Here is a 21918-nt window from a genome sequence, read left to right on the forward strand (position 1 = left end):
CAGAGCACCATTAAATCATTATTAAAAAATGGAAAGAATATGGCACCACAACAAACCTGCCAAGAGAGGGCCGCCCACCAAACTCACAGACCAGGCAAGGAGGGCATTCATCGGAGAGGCAACGAAGACACAAAAGATAACCCTGAAGGGGCTGAAAAGCTCCACAGTGGAGACTGGAGTATCTGTCCATAGGACCACTTTAAGCCATACACTCCACAGAGCTGGGCTCTACGGAAGAGTGGCCAGAAAAAAGCCATTGTTTAAAGGAAAAAAAGGAGCAAACACATTTGGTGTTTGCCAAAAGGCATGTGGGAGACTACCCAAACTTATGGAAGACGGTACTCTGGTCAGATGAGACTAAAATTGAGCTTTTTGGCCATCAAGGAAAACACTGTCTGGTGCAAACCCACCACCTCTCATCAGCCCGAGAATACCATCCCCATAGTGAAGCATGGTGGTGTCAGCATCATGCTGTGGGGATGTTTTTCATCGTCAGGGACTGGGAAACTGGTCAGAATTGAAGGAATGATGGATGACGCTAAATACGCGAAATTCTTCAGAGAAACCTTTCGGTCTTCCAGAGATTTGAGACTGGGACGGAGGTTCACCTTCCCAGCAAGACAATGACCCTAAGCATACTGCTAAAGCAACAATTGAGTGGTTTAAGGGGAAACATTTAAATGTCATGGAATGGCCGAGTCAAAGCCCAGACCTCAATCCAATTGAGAATATGTGGTATGACTTGAAGATTGCTGTACACCAGCGGAACCCACCCAACTTGAAGGAGCTGGAGCAGTTTTGTCTTTAAGAATGGGCAAAAATCCCAGTGGCTAGATGTGCCAAGCTTATAGAGACATACCCCAAGAGACTTGCAGCTGTAATTGCTGCAAAACGTGGCTCAAAAGGGGGGGTGGGGGGGGGGGGGGGGGGGGGGGGGGGGGGGGGGGGGTGAATAATAATGCATGCTCAAGTTTTAAGTTGTTTTGTCTTATTTCTTGTTTGTTTCACAATAAAACATATTTTGCATCTTCAAAGTGGTAGGGATGTTGTGTAAATCAAATTATACAGGCCCCCAAAAAAATATATTTTATTTCCAGGTTGTATGGCAACAAAATAGGAAAAATGCCAAGGGGGTGAATACTTTCGCAAGCCTCTGTAGCTGAAGCGTATACTATCGAATCAAAACATTGGCCATGCACAATTTGTTTTTTCAAGACATATCTTTCATCTCTGTACTAGCGCCATGCTCCTGTATGTCATACCATCACGACAGCAGGCGCATCTTCATTGGGCAGGACAACGGAGCCATTGTGGTGAGTGAGATGAAGCCTTTAAGATGACCTCATGTGTAAACCCCAGTCTCTGTGTTTTGAGTGGACCCATAACATTCCAATCTGGTTCACACTGACCCCGTTTCTAATGTTTCCCTGCTTTGAATGAGAAACAAGCTACAAGTATGAAGTTACATGGAATAAGAGTGGGACGGGTAACTGATCTTTATTATTGTTTGGTGGTGCTAACAGGAATTCCTTCTGTCTGAAGATTTCAACAAGATGAACCATGTGAAGACCTATCCTGGTGAGATCTTAGTGGGGGTTTTCTGCCTTTACAAAGCCAATGAAAACTAAGAAGCTTTGGTGACGTAGACATGATATGATCTCTAGTGTTCAGTAATGGAGTCTTGTGTAACAGTATATATCAGTGATAATGGCCCTTTAGTGTACATTAGTGTGTGTATGTGTGTCTACTGGGCTGTGTACTGAAGCACTGCCCAGTCCCATGAGAAATCATCTGGTCCCTACCCAGCATGCCTCTGGGGAAATGTCCGAACAGGAAATAGAGACCCAACGTCATTGCTGCTTAGAACACATGCATGCACACACTCACAGACCCAGACCCACAGTGAAAGAGGATAAGTCATTATTGTTCAAGCAATCCCAACTTGATGATGATGATGATGATGATGATGATCCACCACCACCTCATATTGTCTGACTATTAATTTGTTATTACAGTCACCTTCCCCCAGGCTCAGAGAATATATGGTCTCTGTTACTAACAGCCTAGCCATGCAGTCTGGACCCTCCTCTCATCACGGGAAAATCCCTGCTTAGGGAAACTTGAGTTGTTGTTTTTTTAAGAATTAAATGCCACAAAACATGTCTCTGGAAGTTTGTAGCAGTTCTCATCCAGCAGTGAAAATGGGCCCAGAACAGAATATCTCCATTAAGTGATCTATAGTCTTTCTACTCGCTAAAACCTTTTGCAGAAAGAGAAAGTTGAGTGGATAATGAATTCAACATTTGTGTGTATTTAACCCATTGTGGCTGTGTGTCCAGCCCATCAGAACCGTGTGTCAGACATGGTGTTTTCTCTGGAGAGCGAGTGGGTGGTGAGCACCGGACACGACAAGAGTGTGAGCTGGATGTGCACCCAGAGCGGCAGTATGTTGGGGCGCCACTACTTCGGCTCCTGGGCCTCCTGTCTACAGTATCCTTCTCTGTTTGCGTGAGAGCTGGACAGGGGTCAGTTTATTGTTAATGTTCATATTCCTAAGAATTACTTCTTTGGTCAAAGGTAACTTCCTATCTGTCCTATGTGCTCTTCCTGTGTATCTTCCTTGACTCTGTGTCTAGGTATGACAATGACACCCAGCATGCCTTTGTAGGGGACTACTCAGGACAGATCACCCTGCTGAAACTGGAGAGACAGACCTACTCCACCATCACCACACTGAAGGGCCACGAAGGTAACACACACACCACAGGAGGTTTGTGGCACCTTAATTGGGGAGGATGGGCTCGTTATAATGAGTGGAATGGTATAAAATACATGCTTTTCAGGCGTTTGATGCCATTTGCTCCATTCCAGACATTATTATGAGCCATTTGCCACTCAGCAGCCTCCTGTGACACACACAGGGACACACGGACAGCCTATGGACAATATGGAAACGGACACTACAAATTGCTCGGATGCCATCTCTAACTGGCAATCATTTAAAAAGAGGAAATGTTGCTGGCAGATTGTATGGCACTATACTGTATTGTCATGCAGTGGGGTAACAGTTTTGTACTTGTATGTATAGTGGGGCAAAAAAGTATTTAGTCAGCCACCAATTGTGCAAGTTCTCCCACTTAAAAAGATGAGAGAGGCCTGTAATTTTCATCATAGGTACACTTCAACTATGACAGACAAAATGAGAAAAAAAATCCAGAAAATCACATTGTAGCACATCTGGGACATCATGTCTCGCTCCATCCACCAACGCCACGTTGCACCACAGACTGTCCAGGAGTTGGCGGATGCTTTAGTCCAGGTCTGGGAGGAGATCCCTCAGGAGACCATCCGCCACCTCATCAGGAGCATGCCCAGGCGTTGTAGGGAGAACATACAGGCACGTGGAGGCCACACACACACTACTGAGCCTCATTTTGACTTGTTTTAAGGACATTACATCAAAGTTGGATCAGCCTGTAGTGTGGTTTTCCACTTTAATTTTGAGTGTGACTCCAAATTCAGTCCTCCATGGGTTGATACTTTTAATTTCCATTGATAATTTTTGTGTGATTTTGTTGTCAGCACATTCAACTATGTAAAGAAAAAAGTATTTAATAAGAATATTTCATTCATTCAGATCTAGGATGTGTTATTTTAGTGTTCCCTTTATTTTTTTGAGTAGTGTATATATTGTGTGTGTGATTGCACATTGTTTTTTACGAAAATTGCGTGGGTGTACCAGTCAGGTTTGGACACACCTGCTCATTCAAGGGTTTTTCTTTATTTTTACTATTTTCTACATTGTAGAATAATAGTGAAGACATCAAAACTATGAAATAACATGTAGTAATCGAAAAAGTGTTAAACAAATCAAAATAGATTTGAGATTCTTCAAAGTAGCCACCCTTTGCCTTGACATTTTTTACATACTCTTGGCATTCTCTCAACCAGCCTCGCCTGGAATGCTTTTCCAACATTTGCTGAGAAGTTGTTGGCTGCTTTTCTTTCACTCTGTGGTCCAACTCACCCAAACCATCTCAATTGGGTTGAGGTCGGGTGATTGTGGAGGCCAGGTCATCTGATGCAGCACTCCATCACTCTCCTCCTTGGTCAAATAGCCCTTACACAGCCTGGAGGTGTGGGTCATTGTCTTGTTGAAAAACAAATGTTGGTCCCACTATAAGCGCAAACCAGATGGGATGGTGTACCGCTGTGGTAGCGATGCTGGTTTAGTGTGCCTGGAATTCTAAATAAATTACAGACCGTGTCACCAGCAAAGCACCATCACACCTCCTTCTCCATGCTTCACGGAAGAGGGCCCTATTTGGTAAAAGACTAAGTCCATATAATGGCAAGAACAGCTCAAATAAGTAAAGAGAAACGACAGTCCATTCCTTTTAAGACTTGAAGGTCAGTCAATATGGAACATTTCAAGAACTTTTAACGTTTTTTTCAAGTGCAGTCGAAAAAACCATCAAGTGCGAGGATGAAACTGGCTCTCATTTCCCTTTGACTCACCCCAACCTTCTAAAGTCAATCAAATGTTATTTGTCAAATGCTTCGTAAACAACCGGTGTAGACTGAAATGCTAATTCAGAAAGTTTTCAGATCCCTTCCCCTTTTCCACATTTTGTTACAGCCTTATTCTAAATAACATTTTCCCTGACAATACCCCATAATGACAAAGTGAAAACAGGTTTTTAGGAATGTTTTGGAAACGTATTTAAAAATAAAAAAAACAGACCTTATGAGACTCGAAATGGAGCTCAGGTGCATCCTGTTTCCATTTATCATCCTTGATGTTTCTACAACTTGATTGGAGTCCACCTGTGGTAAATTGAATTGATTGGACATGATTTGGAAAGGCACACGTCTCACAGTTGACAGTGCATGTCAGAGTAAAAACTAAGCCATGAGGTCGAAGGAATTGTGTGTAGAGCTCCAAGACAGGATTGTGTCGAGACACAGATCTGGGGAAGGGTACCAAAATATGTATAGTATTGAAGGACCCCAAGAACACTGTGGCCTCCATCACTCTTAAATGGAAGAAGTTTGGAACCACAAAGACTCTTCCGAGAGCTGACCGCCCGGCCAAACTGAGCAATCGGGTGGGAAGGTCCTTGGTCAGGGAGCTAACCAAGAATCCGATGATCACTCTGACAGCGCTCCATAGTTCCTCTGTGGCAATGGGAGAACCTTCCAGAAGGACAAACGTCTTTGCTGCACTCCACCAATCAGGCCTTTATGGTAGAGTGGCCAGATGGAAGCCACTCTTCAGTAAAAGGCACATGACAGGAAACTTGTCACCATTCCTACGGTGAAGCATGGTGGTGTTTTTCAGCGGAAGGGACTGGGAGACAGGATCAAGGGAAAGATGAAGGGAGCAAAGTACAGAGATTCTTGATGAAAACCTTCTCAGGACCTCAGACTGGGGCAAAGGTGAGCCCGATCGAACATCTCTGGAGAGACCTGAAAATAGCTGTGCAATGGTGCGCCCCATCCAACTTGACAGAGCTTGAAAGGATCTGCAGAGAAGAATGGGAGAAACTCCCCAAATACAGGTGTGCCTTGCATGTGGAGTCATACCCAAGAAGACTCAATGCTGTAATCCCTGCCAAAGGTGCTTCAACAAAGGTGCTGAGTAAAGGGTCTGCATACTTATGTAAATGTCATATTTCATTTTTTTTTATTTGCAACAAAAAAAAGTAAACATGTTTTTGCTTTGTCATTATGGGGTATTGTGTGTAGATTGATGAGGGGGGAAAACTATTTAATCCATTTTAGAATAAAGCTGTAAAGTAACAAAATGTGGAACAAGTCAAAGGGTCTGAGTACTTTCTGAATGCACTGTATGTGACTGGGTACCAGTACTGATTCGATATGCAGGGGTACGAGGTAATTGATGTAGATATGTACATATAGGTAAGGATAAAGTAACTAGGCAACAGGATAGATAATTAAGCAAAGGGGTACGAAGGGCTGTTATATATGGTCAATATACCACGGCTAAGGGTTGTTCTTATGCACAACACTGAGTGCCTGGATACAGCCCTTAGCTGTGGTAGTGTATTGGCCAACAAACCCCAGAGGTGCCTTATTGCTGCTATTATTATTACCAAAGTAATTAGAACAGTAAAAAAATATGTTTTGTCATACCCATGGTATACAGTCTGATATACCACTGCCTTCAGCATCTTGGAGCCAAACTACTTGGTTTATAATAAACATTATACCATGGCATTGTTGAATACTCATTTCTGATTGGCTTGAAGGGCATTCTTTGTAGCGTGCATTATTTCTCTATAATGCACATGTTCAACGTTTGAGCTGCTTTAGAAAGCAAAAGTCGAACTGAACATTTATTGGTGGTGTTGAATTTGATTTTCATACTAGCAGTAGGGCTGAAGGTTTGGTTAGCGAAACATGCAACTATGTTTGTTTGGTCACCAAGGCAACTAGCTACTGTACTAAACTTGCAGGCTACTTAGTGGATGTTGAACACATTTCTAGTGGCAAATGTGGTAAATTATTTATTTATTTAACCTTTATTTAACTAGGCAAGTCAGTTAACATAAATTGTAAATTCTTATTTACAATGACAGTCTACCCCTGCCAAACCCGGACGATGCTGGGCCAATTGTGCATCGCCCTATGGGACCACCAATCACGGCCCAATGTGACACAGCCTGGATTCGAACCAGGGACTGTAGTGATGCCTCTTTCATTGAGATGGAGTGCTTTAGACCGATGCTCCACGCGGGAACCCAAAATGATGCACCTTCCACATCATTCATAATTTTCCATAGAATGCATAGCCCCTTGTTGATTGTCCATTTTTGCACCAGAAAAAGTGCAAAAAGGGTCCATGCAGATAGTAGCAATTGGTTAACTTTTTAGCAATCTAATGCCGTTGGGTTAGAAACTGTTAAGGGTCCTGTTGGTTCCTGACTTGGTGCATCGGTACAGCTTTTCTGTGCGATAGCAGAGAGCTCAGTCTTATGACTTGGGTGGTTGGTGTTTTAGAACATTTTTTGGGTTTTCATCAGACACCACCTGGTGTAGAGGGCCTGGATGGCAGGAAGCTCAGTGATGTACTGGGTGATGTACTGGGTGATGTACTGATGTACACGTCTTGCGGTTGGATGCCAAGCAGTTACCATACCAAGCGGTCACACTACCAACCACCCGTCTGTTGTCATAACTTCCTGGTCTCTCTCTCCTTCTCCTCACCCCCCCCCCCCCCCCCCCTCAGGTAGTATTGGAGCTCTGTGGTGGGATCCTGTTCAGAGGCTTTTGTTCTCAGGAGCGTCTGACCACAGTGTCATCATGTGGGATATCGGGGGCCGCAAGGGACGAACACTACTGCTCCAGGGACACCAGTAAGAGGGAGGGTGTGTGTGTGTGTGTGTCAGCCAATGCATATGCTTATCAGTAGCAGGGCTTTGTAGGTCAGTACCAGTTGTCGCAGGGAGCTGTTCACTTCCTAATGTTTTATTTTGATGTTTTACCATCTGTGAGCTCCTCAGATGGCGTAACTATCAGACCAATTTACGTCTGGAATTCTTTGGAAGATCACTCTATTTTCTACACCCCCCCCCCCCCCCCCCAGTGAACGAGTGCAGGCGGTGCGATACCTGCAGCTGACCAGACAGCTGGTGTCCTGTTCTGCAGATGGCGGCGTCACTGTGTGGAACATGGACACTCCCAGAGAAGAGGTAGGTACAGTGCATTCGGAAAGTATTCATACCCCTTGATTTTTTCAACATTTTGTAAAGTTACAGCCTTATTCTAAAAGTTTTTTTCCACTTATCAATTTAAACACAATACTCCATAATGACAAAGGGAAAAACAGGTTTTTAGAAATGTTTGCAAATTGATTCTAAATACAAAACTCATATCACTTTTACGTAAGTATTCAGGCTCTTTACTCAGTACTTTGTTGAAGCACCTTTGGTGACGACAGCCTTGAGTCTAATTTGGTATGGCGCTACAAGCTTGGCACACCTGTATTTGGGGAGTTTATCCCATTCGTCTCTGCAGATCCTCTCAAACTCTGTCAGGTTGGATGAACAATGTCACTGCACAGCTATTTTCAGGTCTCTCCGGAGATGTTTGATCGGATTCAAGTCCGGGCTCTGGCTGGGGCCACTCAAGGACATTCAGAGACTTGTCCCGAAGCAAGTCCTGTGTTGTCAAGGCTGTGTGCTTTGGGTCGTTGTCCTGTTGGAAGGTGAACCTTCACTCCAGTCTAAGGTCCTGAGCATTCTGGAGCAGGTTTTCATCAAGGATCTCTCAGTACTTTGCTCCGTATATCTTTCCCTTGACCCTGACTAGTCTCCCAGTCTCTGCCACTGAAAAACATCCTCACAGCATGATGCTGCCACCACCACATTTCTCCATAGGGATGGTGCCAGGTTTCCTCCAGACCTGATGCTTGGCATTCAGGCCAAATAGTTTAATCTTGGTTTCATCAGACCAGAGAATCTTGTTTCTCATGGTCTGAACTCCAAGTAGGCTGTCGTGCCTTTTACTGAGGATTAGCTTCCGTCTGGCCAGTACCATAAAGGCCTGATTGGTGGAACGCTGCAGAGATGGTTCTCCTTCTGGAAGGTTTTCCCATCTCCCCAGAGGAACTCTGGAGCTCTTTCGGAGTGACCTTCGGGTTCTTGTTCACCTCCCTGACCAAGGCCCTTCTCCCCCGATTGCTCAGTTTGGCCGGGCGGCCAGCTCTAGGAAGAGTCTTGGTGTTTCCAAACGTCTTTCATTTAAGAGAGATGGAGGTCACTGTTCTTGGGGTACTTCAGTACTGGATCATTTTTTTGGTACCCTTCCCCAGATCTGTGTCTCGACACAATCCTGTCTTGGAGCTCTACGGACAATTCCTTCGACCTCATGGCTTGGTTTTTGCTCTGACATGCACTGTCAACTGTGAGACCTTATATAGACAAATATGTGCCTTTCCAAATCATGTCCAATCAACTCAATTTACCACAGGTGGACTCCAATCAAGTTGTAGTAACATCTCAAGGATGATCAATGGAAACAGAATGCACCTGAGCTCAATTTCGAGTCTCACAGCAAAGGGTCTGAATCCTTATGTAAATAAGGTATCTCTTTTTATTTTCAATTTAAAAAAATGTGCTTTGTCATTATGGCGTATTATGTGTCGATTGATGAGGGGGGGGACAATTACATTTTAGAATAAGGCTGTAACGTAACAATGCAGGAAAAAGTAAAGGGGTCTGAACTTTCAGAATGCACTGTAAATCAGGAGCCAGGAATACATCTCAATGCCTCACGTCACCTTTTCCTTAAAAAGCAGAGGTGGGTTACCTTTTTGGCACATATCGTAGTTATCCCACCCCTGCCTTAGATGCTGCTGAACTCACAATCTCCTTGTTAAGGAGCGACGTCAACTCTCTACTGCCCTTTGGTGTTGAAAGTTGAATATTGCTACAAAGTAACATCACTCCCCCTCTACTCTGTAACTTTCTCTTCCTGCTTGACTCTCTACAGGCTCCTCAGTGGTTGGACAGTGACTCATGTCAGAAGTGTGAGCAGCCTTTTTTCTGGAACGTCAAACAGATGTGGGACTCAAAGACCATTGGGCTTAGGCAGGTGAGAGGGCAGGCAGCCTCTGGTATAGTCCAGAGCCCTGTATTGAGAATATAATACAAGGCTCTGGCATAGCCATTACTGTGACCTTGTAACTGTATAATAGTAATGGTAGAACTATAGGAACTAGGGAGTGATCAGTTCATTTTTTTTTACCCTTGGCTAATGCTGATGTGGGACTCTAAGACCATTGGGCTTCGGCAGGTGAGAAGGCAGGCAGCCCCTGGTGTAGCCATTACTGTAATGCAAATATCCTTGTGACTCTATTGTAATAGTAGTGGTAGAAATATAGATATAGGCACATAGAAATATAGGAACTAGGAGTGATCTGTCTTTATTATTTGACCCTTGGCGAACCCTCGTGTTTCCTGTTTTAGCACCACTGCAGGAAGTGTGGCAAAGCGGTGTGTGGGAAGTGTAGTTCCAAGAGCACTACATACCCTGTGATGGGCTTTGAGTTCCAGGTGCGTGTGTGTGACACCTGCTACGACACCGTCAAGGACGAGGAGTGAGTATGATCAACGAGTAATAGAACATAATTGTGATAAAACATCTCAAAACAATCTTAGTCGCTGTTATCCAGAGCGACTGTCTGCTGGATGACTTAAATGGAATGTCACTATAATAATACTGTAATGGAGTATAATAAAAATGTGATTTACATTTGTCTTTTTCATCCCACCCCCTCATTTCCTCACGTACCACGTTGTCTCATCTTCCAGTCGTACTGCATTAGCAACGTTCCATGAGGGGAAGCACAACATAGCCTTTATGGACATGGACCCTTCCAGAGGCCTGATGGTGACCTGTGGCAGCGACCGTGTCGTCAAGGTCAGACATACTATCAGCCTTGATCAGTAACTAGTGGTCAGATACAGTCCCTGATGAGTGGGTTTTAGACTCAATACTACTAAATGTTTTTTAATATGCTTGGAAAGCGGAAACGTTCTAGAACGTCAAAGTTAACATTACTGGAGACCTTGCCGTTTTGGAGACAGCATCGCCTTTGCTAGCAAAGAGATTTACAGTGGCTAATTTAACAGTAAGTAAGTGAATTGTTTTGCCCCAAAGTTAGCCAAGAATATTAGCTTGTCAGATAAAATTGTTTGCAGTTGGTTAGCAATCGTCTCTACACTATTTTGCTTGCTACAGTAGCACTGACATGTCAATAACCTGCCTCCAAAAATGTTGAGGTGTTGGTTGTTTACATTTTACCATTGTGATGTGCATCAATGCGTGTCTACTTTCTATGCGAATGACTGTCATCTTTACATATTCATCTGACTTTACTGAATCCCTGATTGGCTCTTTCTTTCCACAGATATGGGACATGACGCAAGTGGTTGGCTGCAGCATAGCAACAGGCTTCTCCCCACGTTGATTAACCCCATCGGCCCTTAAACTCTGTCCTCTACTCTACTGACAGATGTCTCTGTCATTGGGACCTCCTCTGTCTCCTCATCTTTCTGGCTCCTTTTTTGTCCGGCTGCTTCTGTTCACTCATCTCCCACTGGTCGTTTGGATGAAGATACGAATGCGTGTGTTGTGTTGTGTAAGTGGGTGGGTACTAGTGTTGGTAACCCTTTTCTTGATTTGGTGTCAGTTTTGTACGTGAGAATTTGAGTCTCAAATGTGTCTCAGGTCTAACTTCCAGTGTGTACCCGTTCAGCGGTTTGCCAAGCACAATGTTCTGTTCTAATGTGTGAATGGAAGGGAGCAGTGTTTGTGTTTACGTATGTTCCACCTCTGTCTGGTTTCTTTGACATAGTGGGTCAGCTCTAATTCCTTTTGCGCTGTAACATTGGACTGCTAGACCCGATAATCCACAAAGCCCTGCCCAACAGACACACACAGGGCTCTCCTATTGGCTGCTTACTTCAACTTTCTACATTTTAAATATTGCAAATGCTAACCATGACAACACAGCTTTTGTATACCCATATGCATAGTGTGTACAGTATGAGATGCAATGTGCTTATCGCTCTATATCCCTCACTGATCATGAGGTCAGTTTCTCTCTTTCCTCGCTAGTTGTTCTTTCCCTCTCTCTTTCTTTCTCTTCACTAGTTGGCCTTAAACTCACTCGTTTGTCTCAGGAGGAGGGGATGGAAGAGTCATTAGAGGGCATGGCTGTATGTGCCATCACCATGGCAACCCTGGCCGAGCTGTAGCCACAGCTGTTCTCCCACAGACCTTGTCCAACTTCATCTCAGATACCTAAAACATCTTTCATCAATTTACACAACTGTACAGATATCACTTCTAGTCCTGATAACCAAGACCCCATACTCAGTTGCCTTTGCGATTAGTTAAGATTAATTTGCTTATAATGAAAAACGGTGTAAGGTTTTGAACAAGAGGTTTTTATTTGGCTTTTGCTCTCTTTACAGGCACATAGGTATTGAAATGGTACTGAACTAAAGTCAATGTAGCGCTAAAGTTCCCATGCACTGATGTTTTACGCTGTTTAATCTCTCACTGTGGGATTGTGGGTAAAATTAGAAGCTGCTTGTGTTTCCTCTAAGGCCTTAAGAGAGTGGGATGGACCAAGCCTTCTAGAACCTTCAAAACTCTCACGACTGTTCTTACACACACTACTCTGTAGCATAGCTGCATTTTTCTCTCAACACTCACCCATGAATACTAAGCATTCAACACTATTTACTAGTTCCTCTGTCACTCTCCCGCTCTGTTTTGTTTCCAGAGGCCCGGAAGGTTCTCAACTGCACTGTAAATGCACTAATTGTGGTTTAGAGAGCAGATGTGCATTACTTTAAAAATTTTTTTTTTTTTTTTACATAACTTCGTTATGGCTTGAGTTGCATAATGTCCTTAAACTGGTAGATATTTGGCTAATTTTATGCTAGGTTAGACTAACGCTTGCCTTAAGGTAAAACTGAACATGACGTGGGAGTAACGATTTTCAAATGTAGTCCCATTCCAGTTTTGATCACCTACTGTATATTTCTATTTGTAGCAAAGTGTTTGATTGTTTCTTGATGTTTACTTCATGTACACTTCATGTATAGGATGGTGGTGAGGTCACACAGACAGGATGATGTTTTGATGTCACTGAGAAATCTTTCACAGATGTGCTTGTAATGTTATGTCAGAAACGTGATGACATCTCTGGGAGACATGTTTATGTCACAGAGAGGTGTTGACATCATAAATACATATTGTGGACATCACAGAGATACAGGGGTGTGCATGTTTCACAGAGAGGAGTTAATATCACACAGAACATGCTAATGTCTCAGAGGGACATAGCAAGGTCACAGAAGCTGCAGGCAGCCTAGCGGTTAAGAGCGTTGGGCCAGTAACCGGGAAGTTGCTGGTTCGAATCCCTGATTCGACTAAGCACATAACCCTAATTGCTTCTGTAAGTTGCTCTGGATGAGAGCGTCTGCTAAATGTAAAGTACAGTCATCAGGGATGTGCAGTGTTCTTGGGAAACACTTTTGCTACAGCACAATCAAGGCTCAAGATCAGCTTTTTTAAAATTGTGTTCGATCAAAAGAAATCTCTCTGTAAGAGAATATCTGTGACCGTTAACTGGAGTCCCAGTGATTTCTGTTCCCAACTATAGATGAATTCCAACTAGATCGATGTCTTTGAGTAATCGAGAGCCACTAACGTTTAGAGGCTAACATTTGTGATTCCCTCCACAAATGATTGTTCCCACCACAATTGTGATCAATACAATTCTCCAGGTATGTTGGTTTGTAATAAGTCCGTTTTATGGGGTCGATCCCATGAAGAAGAATTTCTATACTTTTTACTGGTTCTTATATGTAATTTGACTAAACTCTATCCACGTTTTCACACATGTATAAAATAGTAAGATCTCAAACTGGAGCCAAATCTAGCAGAGGGGTCCAGTGGGAGGAGCTATAGGAGGATGGGTTCAAGGGATGAATGGAACGGAGTCGTATCGTGGTTTCCATATCTTTGTTTGATACCGTTCCATTTATGCCATTACATTGAACCCTTCATGCTATAGCTCCTCCCACCAGCAGTGTCTGAATTCTACAGTATGCATTCTCTACTACTCTGTTAACCTCTTTGTTGCTGTTTGTCATTTTATCATGTCATACTGCTTGTAAAATAATCTTGTTCCGACATTGTTGTATATCTCTAATAGTTGTATTTTTAAAGAGAGACTCCTGTTGATAATGTTGACCGTACTGACTTTAGTCTCCCTGTGGCACTCTGTTCTGTCACGGTGAGGATATAAATAAAAGGTTAATAAAGATATCCATTCAGACATGTTATTAAGTCTACTGCTTGTGTTGGATGCCTCCCCCATCTGCAATATAGTAACACTCAGAAAATACTTTACATCGGTTGGGTTTTACATTAGTGTATTTTTTTTTATTTATTCAAGGATGAAATCACAAAATACATGACTGCCTCATCAATAAGCATATTTATATATCTCATTACTTCCTCAAAGTGTTAAGTGCCCCTTAAACATCAAGTGTTACTTAAATATATCTTAGCTGTATTGGCCATGTCAGGTACAGCGATGGGAACCTCTCTGGTCTGAATAGGTCAAATCTCCATCTACCTGCTGATAGTGAGAGGTTTCTTCATGCCTGGGCTCAGTATAACCACCCAGAGGGGTTTATTATAATGCAAGTTCAATGATTTAAACAGCTAACTTGCCAAAATATTCAGACTATTATACTTTTGTAGATAAGCATGGAATGAGGATGGTGTAATTGACTGAACAACCAAAATCACATATCTAAGTTTACCTTTTAATTGATGTTTTTGGTTGTTAATCAAAGTTAGCTGGCTAACTCATGAATCCTGCTCTGTCGTTTTGCCCTCATGATGTAATTTTGATAATGCACACCAATGCATTTAATCAGTTATGTACACAAGCGTTGTAGACTTTTCATGGATCAACAGACAACTTCATGAGGTTGTAATACTGAAGAAGCACTTGGGTAAAATAGTTTGAACATTTTCAAAGCAGAGCAAACCAACAAACCCTGTGTTAGGCTGGGCCCATAGCAACAGGCTGTGATGTGATTGGTGGATGGATAAGGGAGTTACTGGTCACATCGGACTCCCATCTGATTGACAGCTTTCATTGAGTCACTGCTTGAGGTGGTAGAAAAACAACATACTGTGTTTGTTGGGTTAAATGTATAAAGAACTTAAAAGTGCTTTCCCTATCAGCAGCTCAAAGGCTACAAGGTAAAGAACTCTTTTCAGGGAACCCCAAATCAGCATCATCAAACACTGTTCTGTTTTAGCTTAGAATATTAAGTGTTTTAAGCCATGTAGAGGTGATATATTTAAAAAGTGTTAGGGGTCAATAAATATCTAAACTGTTAAAGTAGTGCAAATCAAATATAGTAGGACCCCCCCCCCCCCTCCTGACAGGTATGTGTAGACTGTTAGCTATGCTGAACTGGTTCCCAGTATACGGCACTGGTTCCAGTGTGTACTGTAGTACTGGTATGGTACTTGTGTGTGGTAGTGGTCTCAGTGGGGCTGGAAGGTCTTGGCCAGATCCTCCATCACACTCATGAACTTCTGCTGCTCCAACTGGGAACTGTGGGTCCAGGCCAGGGGCAGGTGGGCCGACACCATCCTCCGATCTGACACACACAATACAATCTGTTTTACAACCTGGTTGGTTAAAAGATAAGCATTTACTATTCACATTGTGATTGATCCATCCTATAGCCGTGTCAATGAAGTTAGCTAGAAAATACAGTTCAACCAAAACGTAGGCCTAGCTGTTGACCCCAGATCCCCTGACATGTATTGTGTACATGCAGGCACAGAGATGAGAGGAGGTGTCTGTGTTAGTGACTCTATTGAAGTGTTTCTTTTCTATCCTGCTGTGCTGGGGAAGGTCACTGAGGTCGCCGCATTGGAGGGAGAGGGCATGCGTCAGAGGGGGGTTCCACTGTACTCTCTGGCAGTATCTGGTACCGAGAGCTCCAGCTGCAGTGGACCAATGCCAGAAACCCAGCCCAACCCACCGCCCGCCTGCTATCTCCAACCTTCCCCCTCCTCTCATGCCCTCAGTCCAACCCACACAGACAAACACTGCATTCAGACAGCACTCATCTTCTTTCTCTTCTTCTTCCCCACTCTCTAAACCCCTACCATACGCTCCAAATATCCTCTCTCATCTCTTTCTCTCTCTGTCACTATTCTTCTCTCTCTCCCCTTTCCCTCTCCTTCGACCTCTTTTCTCCAATTCTGACTGAGGTCCACTGTACCGAGAAGCCTGGCTGTTTTAAAGAGCTCTTGTTTTCTCCAGAAGCACATATTGAGAATGGGTTGTGAGGAGAGAGAGAGTGTGTGGATCTGACAGTTAACCCATGACACTCTACGCTAGACCTCACTTTGCTGTCTTACTGTAGCTTTCTCTCTCGTTCGCTCTTCTGGTCATGACCTCAGATACTTTACCATATAACACATATTAAATTGTTACCTGTAATTGCTAAACAAATGGGACGATCCCATTCGTCAGAAAATGCTTCACTTTGTTTGCGATACTTAATTTAGAACTTGTGTGTTCTGTGTCTCTTACTGCCTACCCTGGAAGAAGCTTCCGCTGGGCTTGGTGGCGGCGGCCTCTGAGATGGCCAACCACACCGTGGTGTCAGCCCCCTGCTCCGGGGTCCTCATACTGTCCTTCATAGACTGGTGGAAGTCAGGCATGGCATTGGCCACCGCTACAACTCCAGAGAGAGACGGGTCAGTAACACAGTTATCTTAGTGTATTATGTTCAAAACTGTTTTAGACGATATTAAAACAGCATTGGATTTATGTATTGAAATAGTAATTCTCATTTGAAAATGTCAATCTCCAAATGTGGATATGTGTTTACAATGTTGTCATACTTAGAACCAAAGCTGTTTGCTGCTGGTGATTATGTAGTTGTGGTGTATTGATACAGTACCCGGTGTGTCCACCCAGCCAGGGTGCATCACTGAGAAGTGGACGTTGCTATGGGTCTTGGCCCACTGCTCTGTCATCACCACCTGTTGCCTCTGAAACACACACAATACATACACACACACCAGTAGCTGGGACCAGTTCAAGCACAAATCTCAAACGTGTCATGACTGTCCTGATCAGGTCAGGTTACAGGAGACCACAACCCTACAGATTATCTCTCAACCCCAACAGAGGAGGAGAGATCTAGGGGTCTGAAGATGTGGGGGTTTTATGACCCCTCACGCCCCTGGTAAATCTCAGGCCACAGACAAATTCCTTTGTCCTGTTACTATGGAGAACCAGCCTCAGAACATGAAATAAAGGGACCTTGGAACAATGGTTTCCGTCAGCCACAATGGTGGTCATGACGATAGATGGAATATGAAAATGTATGTCATTTTTGTTTTGTTATTAAAGGTTAATAGATGACGTTATTACGAAAACATTGTAACGTGAAGAGTTTTCCTAGTATATGTTTGATGTTTATACATTGTACGTTGTATGGAAAATGCCCAAATCAAAGAGAATGTTTTGGGAAAGATGAAATGTGAAGTTAGTTGTCTAAAATTGGATTTGAGTCAAATCTAGACCTTGCCCTCATAACTTGGTACGCCCAGAGAATTGCCCTAAAGGCGGTTACGCCCACTTCTGACCCAAGGGTATAAAACCTGTGAGTAAAGAATTTACAGACAAGACTACGTGACCCAAGCTGCAGCCAAGGTCTAAAAAGTCAACAAACCCAAAACGCAACCCAAGTTTGAAGACAAAGAAATCTTTTTCTACCCAAGTTACAGATGAGTAGCTGTGTCTAAGCGGGTGAATTCAAGTCGAACCACCTAGCCTCCAGCTCCCATCGATTCGTGGTATCTACACTGTTTCATTCCTACGCTGTGAGCTCTGAGCTACAGAGCTGTCCGTCCTCAGAAGACCCCTTCCAGAGCAAGGGTGAGGAAACAGACTCCTAAGACAAAAGGACACTGACATCGGGAGGACGATCAGAGAGGTGTGCCGGAGAGGTGCATCATCGAGCAGCTGAACGGTCCCTTGAACGGTCCACACAGAGAATCCTCTGAGATCTTCCTCACGTAATTACATCATTATATTCTGACCCATAAGAGCGGCAGTTTGGGGCAAGGCTAGGGTTAGAGTAGCATAGCTGACAAATTCACCCAAATGTATATTTCTCTCATGTACTTTCTGTTTTCTCTCTCTCTTTGAAATCCCCGTTGTGGGTAACGCGCCATAGTGTGTTGGCCCGTTATACTAAGTTCTAATCAATAGCCTATAACGTGTTTTGTCAATGTGTATCTTTTATCATCATTTTAGCTTTCTCGGAAATAAATACTCAACTAAGATTGGTGTGGTACGAACTCATTGGTGAGACCCGGGTTCGTGCAGATTCACGGACTATACGACGTTCAGAACGAGATTGTAGAGGCAACTGGTTAATTAGCGGCTGTTGTAAAATCGATGTTCTGATATTCTTTGAGTTAATTTGGGAAATAGAAACTCAATAAAAACTAGTTTTCCCATGGTGCCCCAGGTTAATGAGTTAATAATTGCTTAATTCAGATAATCACGCAATTAGAAACTTTTAATCATTCGATGAACAACAGTCGTCACATTAACTGATACAACGTCATGACAAACGCAACATTAAAATCGGACCTAGACCATGTCACACAAGCACAGACCAGCAAGAGACCACCACATTATGCATTTAATGGAATTGTCTCCAACCTTGTATGGCTCACTGGGGCCAAGCTTCCTCCTGCCTTCCAGAACCTCTATACCGAGCGGTGTCAGAGGAAGGCCCAAAAATGTGTCAAGGACTCCAGCCACCCAAGTCATAGACTTGTTCTATGACTTGGGTGTTCACATGTTCTCTCTGCTACCTCACGGCAAGCGGTACCAGAGTACCAAGTCTAGGTCAAAAAGACTCCTTAACAGCTTCTTCTCTCAAGACATAAGACTGCTGAACAATTAATCAAATGGCTACCTGGACTATTTACATTGCCCCCCCCTTAATGACCTTAATTACCTCGACTAACCTGTAACCCCACATATTGACTCGATACTCCCCTGTATATAGCCTCGTTATTGCTATTCTATTGTGTTACTATTTGTAGTTTTCTTAACTCTTATTTTCTTAAACAAGCATTTCACGATAAGGTCTACACCCTCTGTATTTGGCGCATGTGACAAATAGCATTTGATTTGATGTCTGACGCCACCAAATGTGACATGTGAGGCCCTGCTCCCCTGCTCCCCCGCCCCTCTGCCCTCCCGCTCCCCTGCTCCCCCGCCCCCCCCGCTCCCCTGCCCTCCCGCTCCCCCGCCCTCCCGCTCCCCCGCTCCCCTGCTCCCCCGCCCTCCCGTTCTCCTGCTCCCCTGACCTTGTGCTGTGCGTAGACCATGGTGCCGTCATAGCGACCTATTTCAGTCTGCAGGTTCCCTGTCCTCAGCTTCTGGACCAGCATCCCTCCAGATGAAACTGTGATCTGAGGAGGAGGATTTAGTAAAATTACATCTAAGGACAATAACCATCAGTGGGGGTGCCAGTGGGTTGTGGGTTTCAAACTCACCACTCTTGGCTCTGCACTCTTCTCCAGTAAAGGAATCAGGCCCTTGGTCAGGATATACACACCTAGAGATAGAGAGAGATGTGTGTCTTTCAAAGGGTATTGAGACTGAAGTATTCACATTCACCTCTCTCATTGACTCACCCATGACGTTACTGGCAAAGCTCTTCTCCAGCCCCTCAGCGTTCACATCCCTCTCACTCATGATGCAGCCTGCATTATTTATCTGTTCACACCAATCAGTCAGTAAATAATCCTACATTATGAATACTGCACACATGTAATAATACATCAAACATGGGAAGAAGCCCTACATTATGGGAAGGATGAAAGACAGAGGGAGCGAGAGACAGAGAGGATGATGATGAAAGGCAGGGTGATGAATAGAGGGAGAAAAATATATGTTACAAGGTTATCACTTTGAGTCAAACATGTGTTCATCACTCACCAGTACATTCAAGGCTTTGTACTTCCTCTTGAAGGCCTCTGCAAACTCCCAAACCTTCCGTGTCTCAGACAGGTCCAGAATGTGGACATATATTTCCTGAAATTACATGATTATTACACTCTGGTTTATAATATCCAAACAGTGTAAAAAGTCCCCCACACAAACAATTTGAAGGTGAGAGAGAGGCCCAAACTCATTCACTTTATTTCCTGACTCCTTGACAATGTCAGCCCTGGCCTCTTCTGCTTTGTCCTTGTTCCTGCACACCATGTGGACTGTACCACCTGTAGACGGGATGGGGGGATAACAGTAGAGCAAGAGTGGCTGAACCAGCGGTGTATTCAGTGCGGTGAAACGTGATGATTCTCTTCCTCCAAAGACACACATGCACACACTCACTCACACTTGCACACACACACTCTCTCTCCTCTACAGACACACACCGTACCTCTCTTGGCGATGGCCATGGCTGTAGCTCTCCCTATGCCACTGTTGGCTCCGGTGATCATGAAGACCCTGCCTGCCATGGACACCTCCAGGTCCTTTTCCACAAAGTGTTTGGCGGCAGAGAGGAACGCACTCCTGCAACACACAGTTAGACAGACAGCGGTTAGGTGGAGGATATCAATCCACTGCTCCACTCCACAGGGAGGTAGAGAGGGACTGAGGAGCTCAGTAACAATACACCCTTTTCCACTTGAAATGATTGAATGATCGATTGAAAACAGATTATAAGAAAGTAGGTCAGTGCCAGCGTACATAGATGTCCTGGGGTCAGCTAGATGCTGTCTCCCGCTCCAAACCTAAATGGAGCAAATTCCAAACAGTTTAGATATTCAATCAGCAAGACAAGGGTCTAACAAAGGGAAAGACTGTCGCATCATCTTTTAGGTAATGTGAGAAGGAGAGAGGAGGCGGTTCTGAGGCCACCGCTGGTGACACGTCAAGGGGTTCAATGGCAGCCATTGTTCCCAATGGGGGATTAAGGGAGCAAGGCGGTGCTGTGCTTAGGGATTGTTTTTGGCTAAATGCATGCTCTGTTTGGTGGTGTCATGCAGCGTAAACACTAGTGGAGTCCAGGGTCAGGGAGACTGGTTGGTCTCTGCAAGAAAACACAACATTGAACAAAGGAAGTGCTGAATAAATGTCAAAGACACCTCTTCAGTTGGATTTGATTGCTTTGTTTTAGAATGAGGAAAGGCAGTGTGTGGTCTGATGCTATGTTTTGTATTTAAAAATAAAATAATGTTTTGGTCTGATGCTATTGATAAGCCATTTATCAACAGTTCCACATGACGGCCTTGACTTGAGCTGGTGCATTTCCAAATAAGCTTTATAGTAAGCATTGATAACCCAATTTATTTAGTAATATGATGGCAGAAAGTAAACAGTTCTTCAACAGTTTTGTCCATTTAGCGGTTTTGACACCACACATCAGTAAAGGCCCAGGCCTATCCTGATTTTTTTTTTGCCTATCCTGATTCTTAATCAATGAGGGTAAAACAAATCTAGAATCTATCTGAAACACTGTGATTAATTGAATACTATCATGCCAAAGGATGAACACACATACAAACAAAGAGAGAGAATATGCACATTGTTCTGGAAATGGGAAAGATGTATTTTGTATTATTCAGTTTTATACATTTTATTGATTTAGTTTATATTTGTGACATTTGTAGCCAGGGATTTAATTCCATTAAATAACCTGAATCAACCATAACAAATGTGTGCGTATGGACCCAAAAGGTGTGGGACCAGTTATCAGTTGCCTACTGTTCTCCAGAGTGAATATAAAAGCATGAAAGATGATGATGACAGACACACCATAGCATAGCAAATCTTACCTGGTGAATTCAGTCATTCCTTTCAGAAACCACGCAGAGTTGCGGTAAAGAGACATCGTTGTATTACCCATGGAATCCTCTCGTCCCTTCGTCTGTTATTGCACTCTCTCCTCCGGTTTTATCTTGGGCCAAACCCACGTGTTTGAATTTACATTGGATGACACCTTCGGCCACCCAGCGGCGACTAGGGAACAATAACTGAAGCACAATGAAATTCAGTGTCAACTGGTGTCAGCTCGACACTGTCCTTGATGTCTATAGGCTTGAATGAATGGAATAAAATATATTTCCTACTGAATCTTCAATAGGCTTACATGGCAAATTCATTATTCGCTTGCACAGCATTTCAAATGTAAATTAAATGTATTTCAACAACCACATATTTCAGTAACAGAATAACATTTTATCAGGGAATTATTGATAACGCTTCTGGGGGAAATTAAGCTATTGTCG

The 21918-nt window shown here is 43.6% G+C and overlaps 2 protein-coding genes across 2 annotated transcripts in view; one reads left to right on the plus strand and one right to left on the minus strand.

The window, feature by feature from the left end:
• LOC110504104 (WD repeat and FYVE domain-containing protein 1) overlaps positions 1-13882 on the plus strand; it is a 20876-nt gene extending 6994 nt beyond the window's left edge. The window contains exons 3-12 of the mRNA XM_036961189.1: positions 1240-1313; positions 1524-1578; positions 2340-2490; positions 2637-2749; positions 7253-7379; positions 7610-7715; positions 9517-9618; positions 9993-10123; positions 10338-10446; positions 10937-13882. Coding sequence (XP_036817084.1) covers positions 1240-1313; positions 1524-1578; positions 2340-2490; positions 2637-2749; positions 7253-7379; positions 7610-7715; positions 9517-9618; positions 9993-10123; positions 10338-10446; positions 10937-10996 — 1028 coding nt within the window. The 3' untranslated portion in view covers positions 10997-13882. The remainder of the gene's footprint in view (positions 1-1239; positions 1314-1523; positions 1579-2339; positions 2491-2636; positions 2750-7252; positions 7380-7609; positions 7716-9516; positions 9619-9992; positions 10124-10337; positions 10447-10936) is intronic.
• An 80-nt stretch (positions 13883-13962) lies between these two features.
• LOC110504105 (dehydrogenase/reductase SDR family member 12) lies at positions 13963-21613 on the minus strand. Its single transcript, XM_021582930.2, has 10 exons — positions 21466-21613; positions 20067-20200; positions 19820-19902; positions 19619-19714; positions 19315-19396; positions 19174-19235; positions 18985-19089; positions 16551-16641; positions 16185-16322; positions 13963-15230 (listed from the first exon to the last, which is right to left on the minus strand). Exons 1-10 carry the CDS (start codon positions 21534-21536, stop codon positions 15115-15117), a joined length of 978 nt encoding a protein of 325 aa, XP_021438605.1. The 5' UTR covers positions 21537-21613; the 3' UTR covers positions 13963-15114.
• Positions 21614-21918: the final 305 nt, after the last annotated feature.

The sequence above is a fragment of the Oncorhynchus mykiss genome, chromosome 24 (assembly GCF_013265735.2).
Source record: "Oncorhynchus mykiss isolate Arlee chromosome 24, USDA_OmykA_1.1, whole genome shotgun sequence".
In the NCBI taxonomy this organism is placed as follows: domain Eukaryota; kingdom Metazoa; phylum Chordata; class Actinopteri; order Salmoniformes; family Salmonidae; genus Oncorhynchus; species Oncorhynchus mykiss.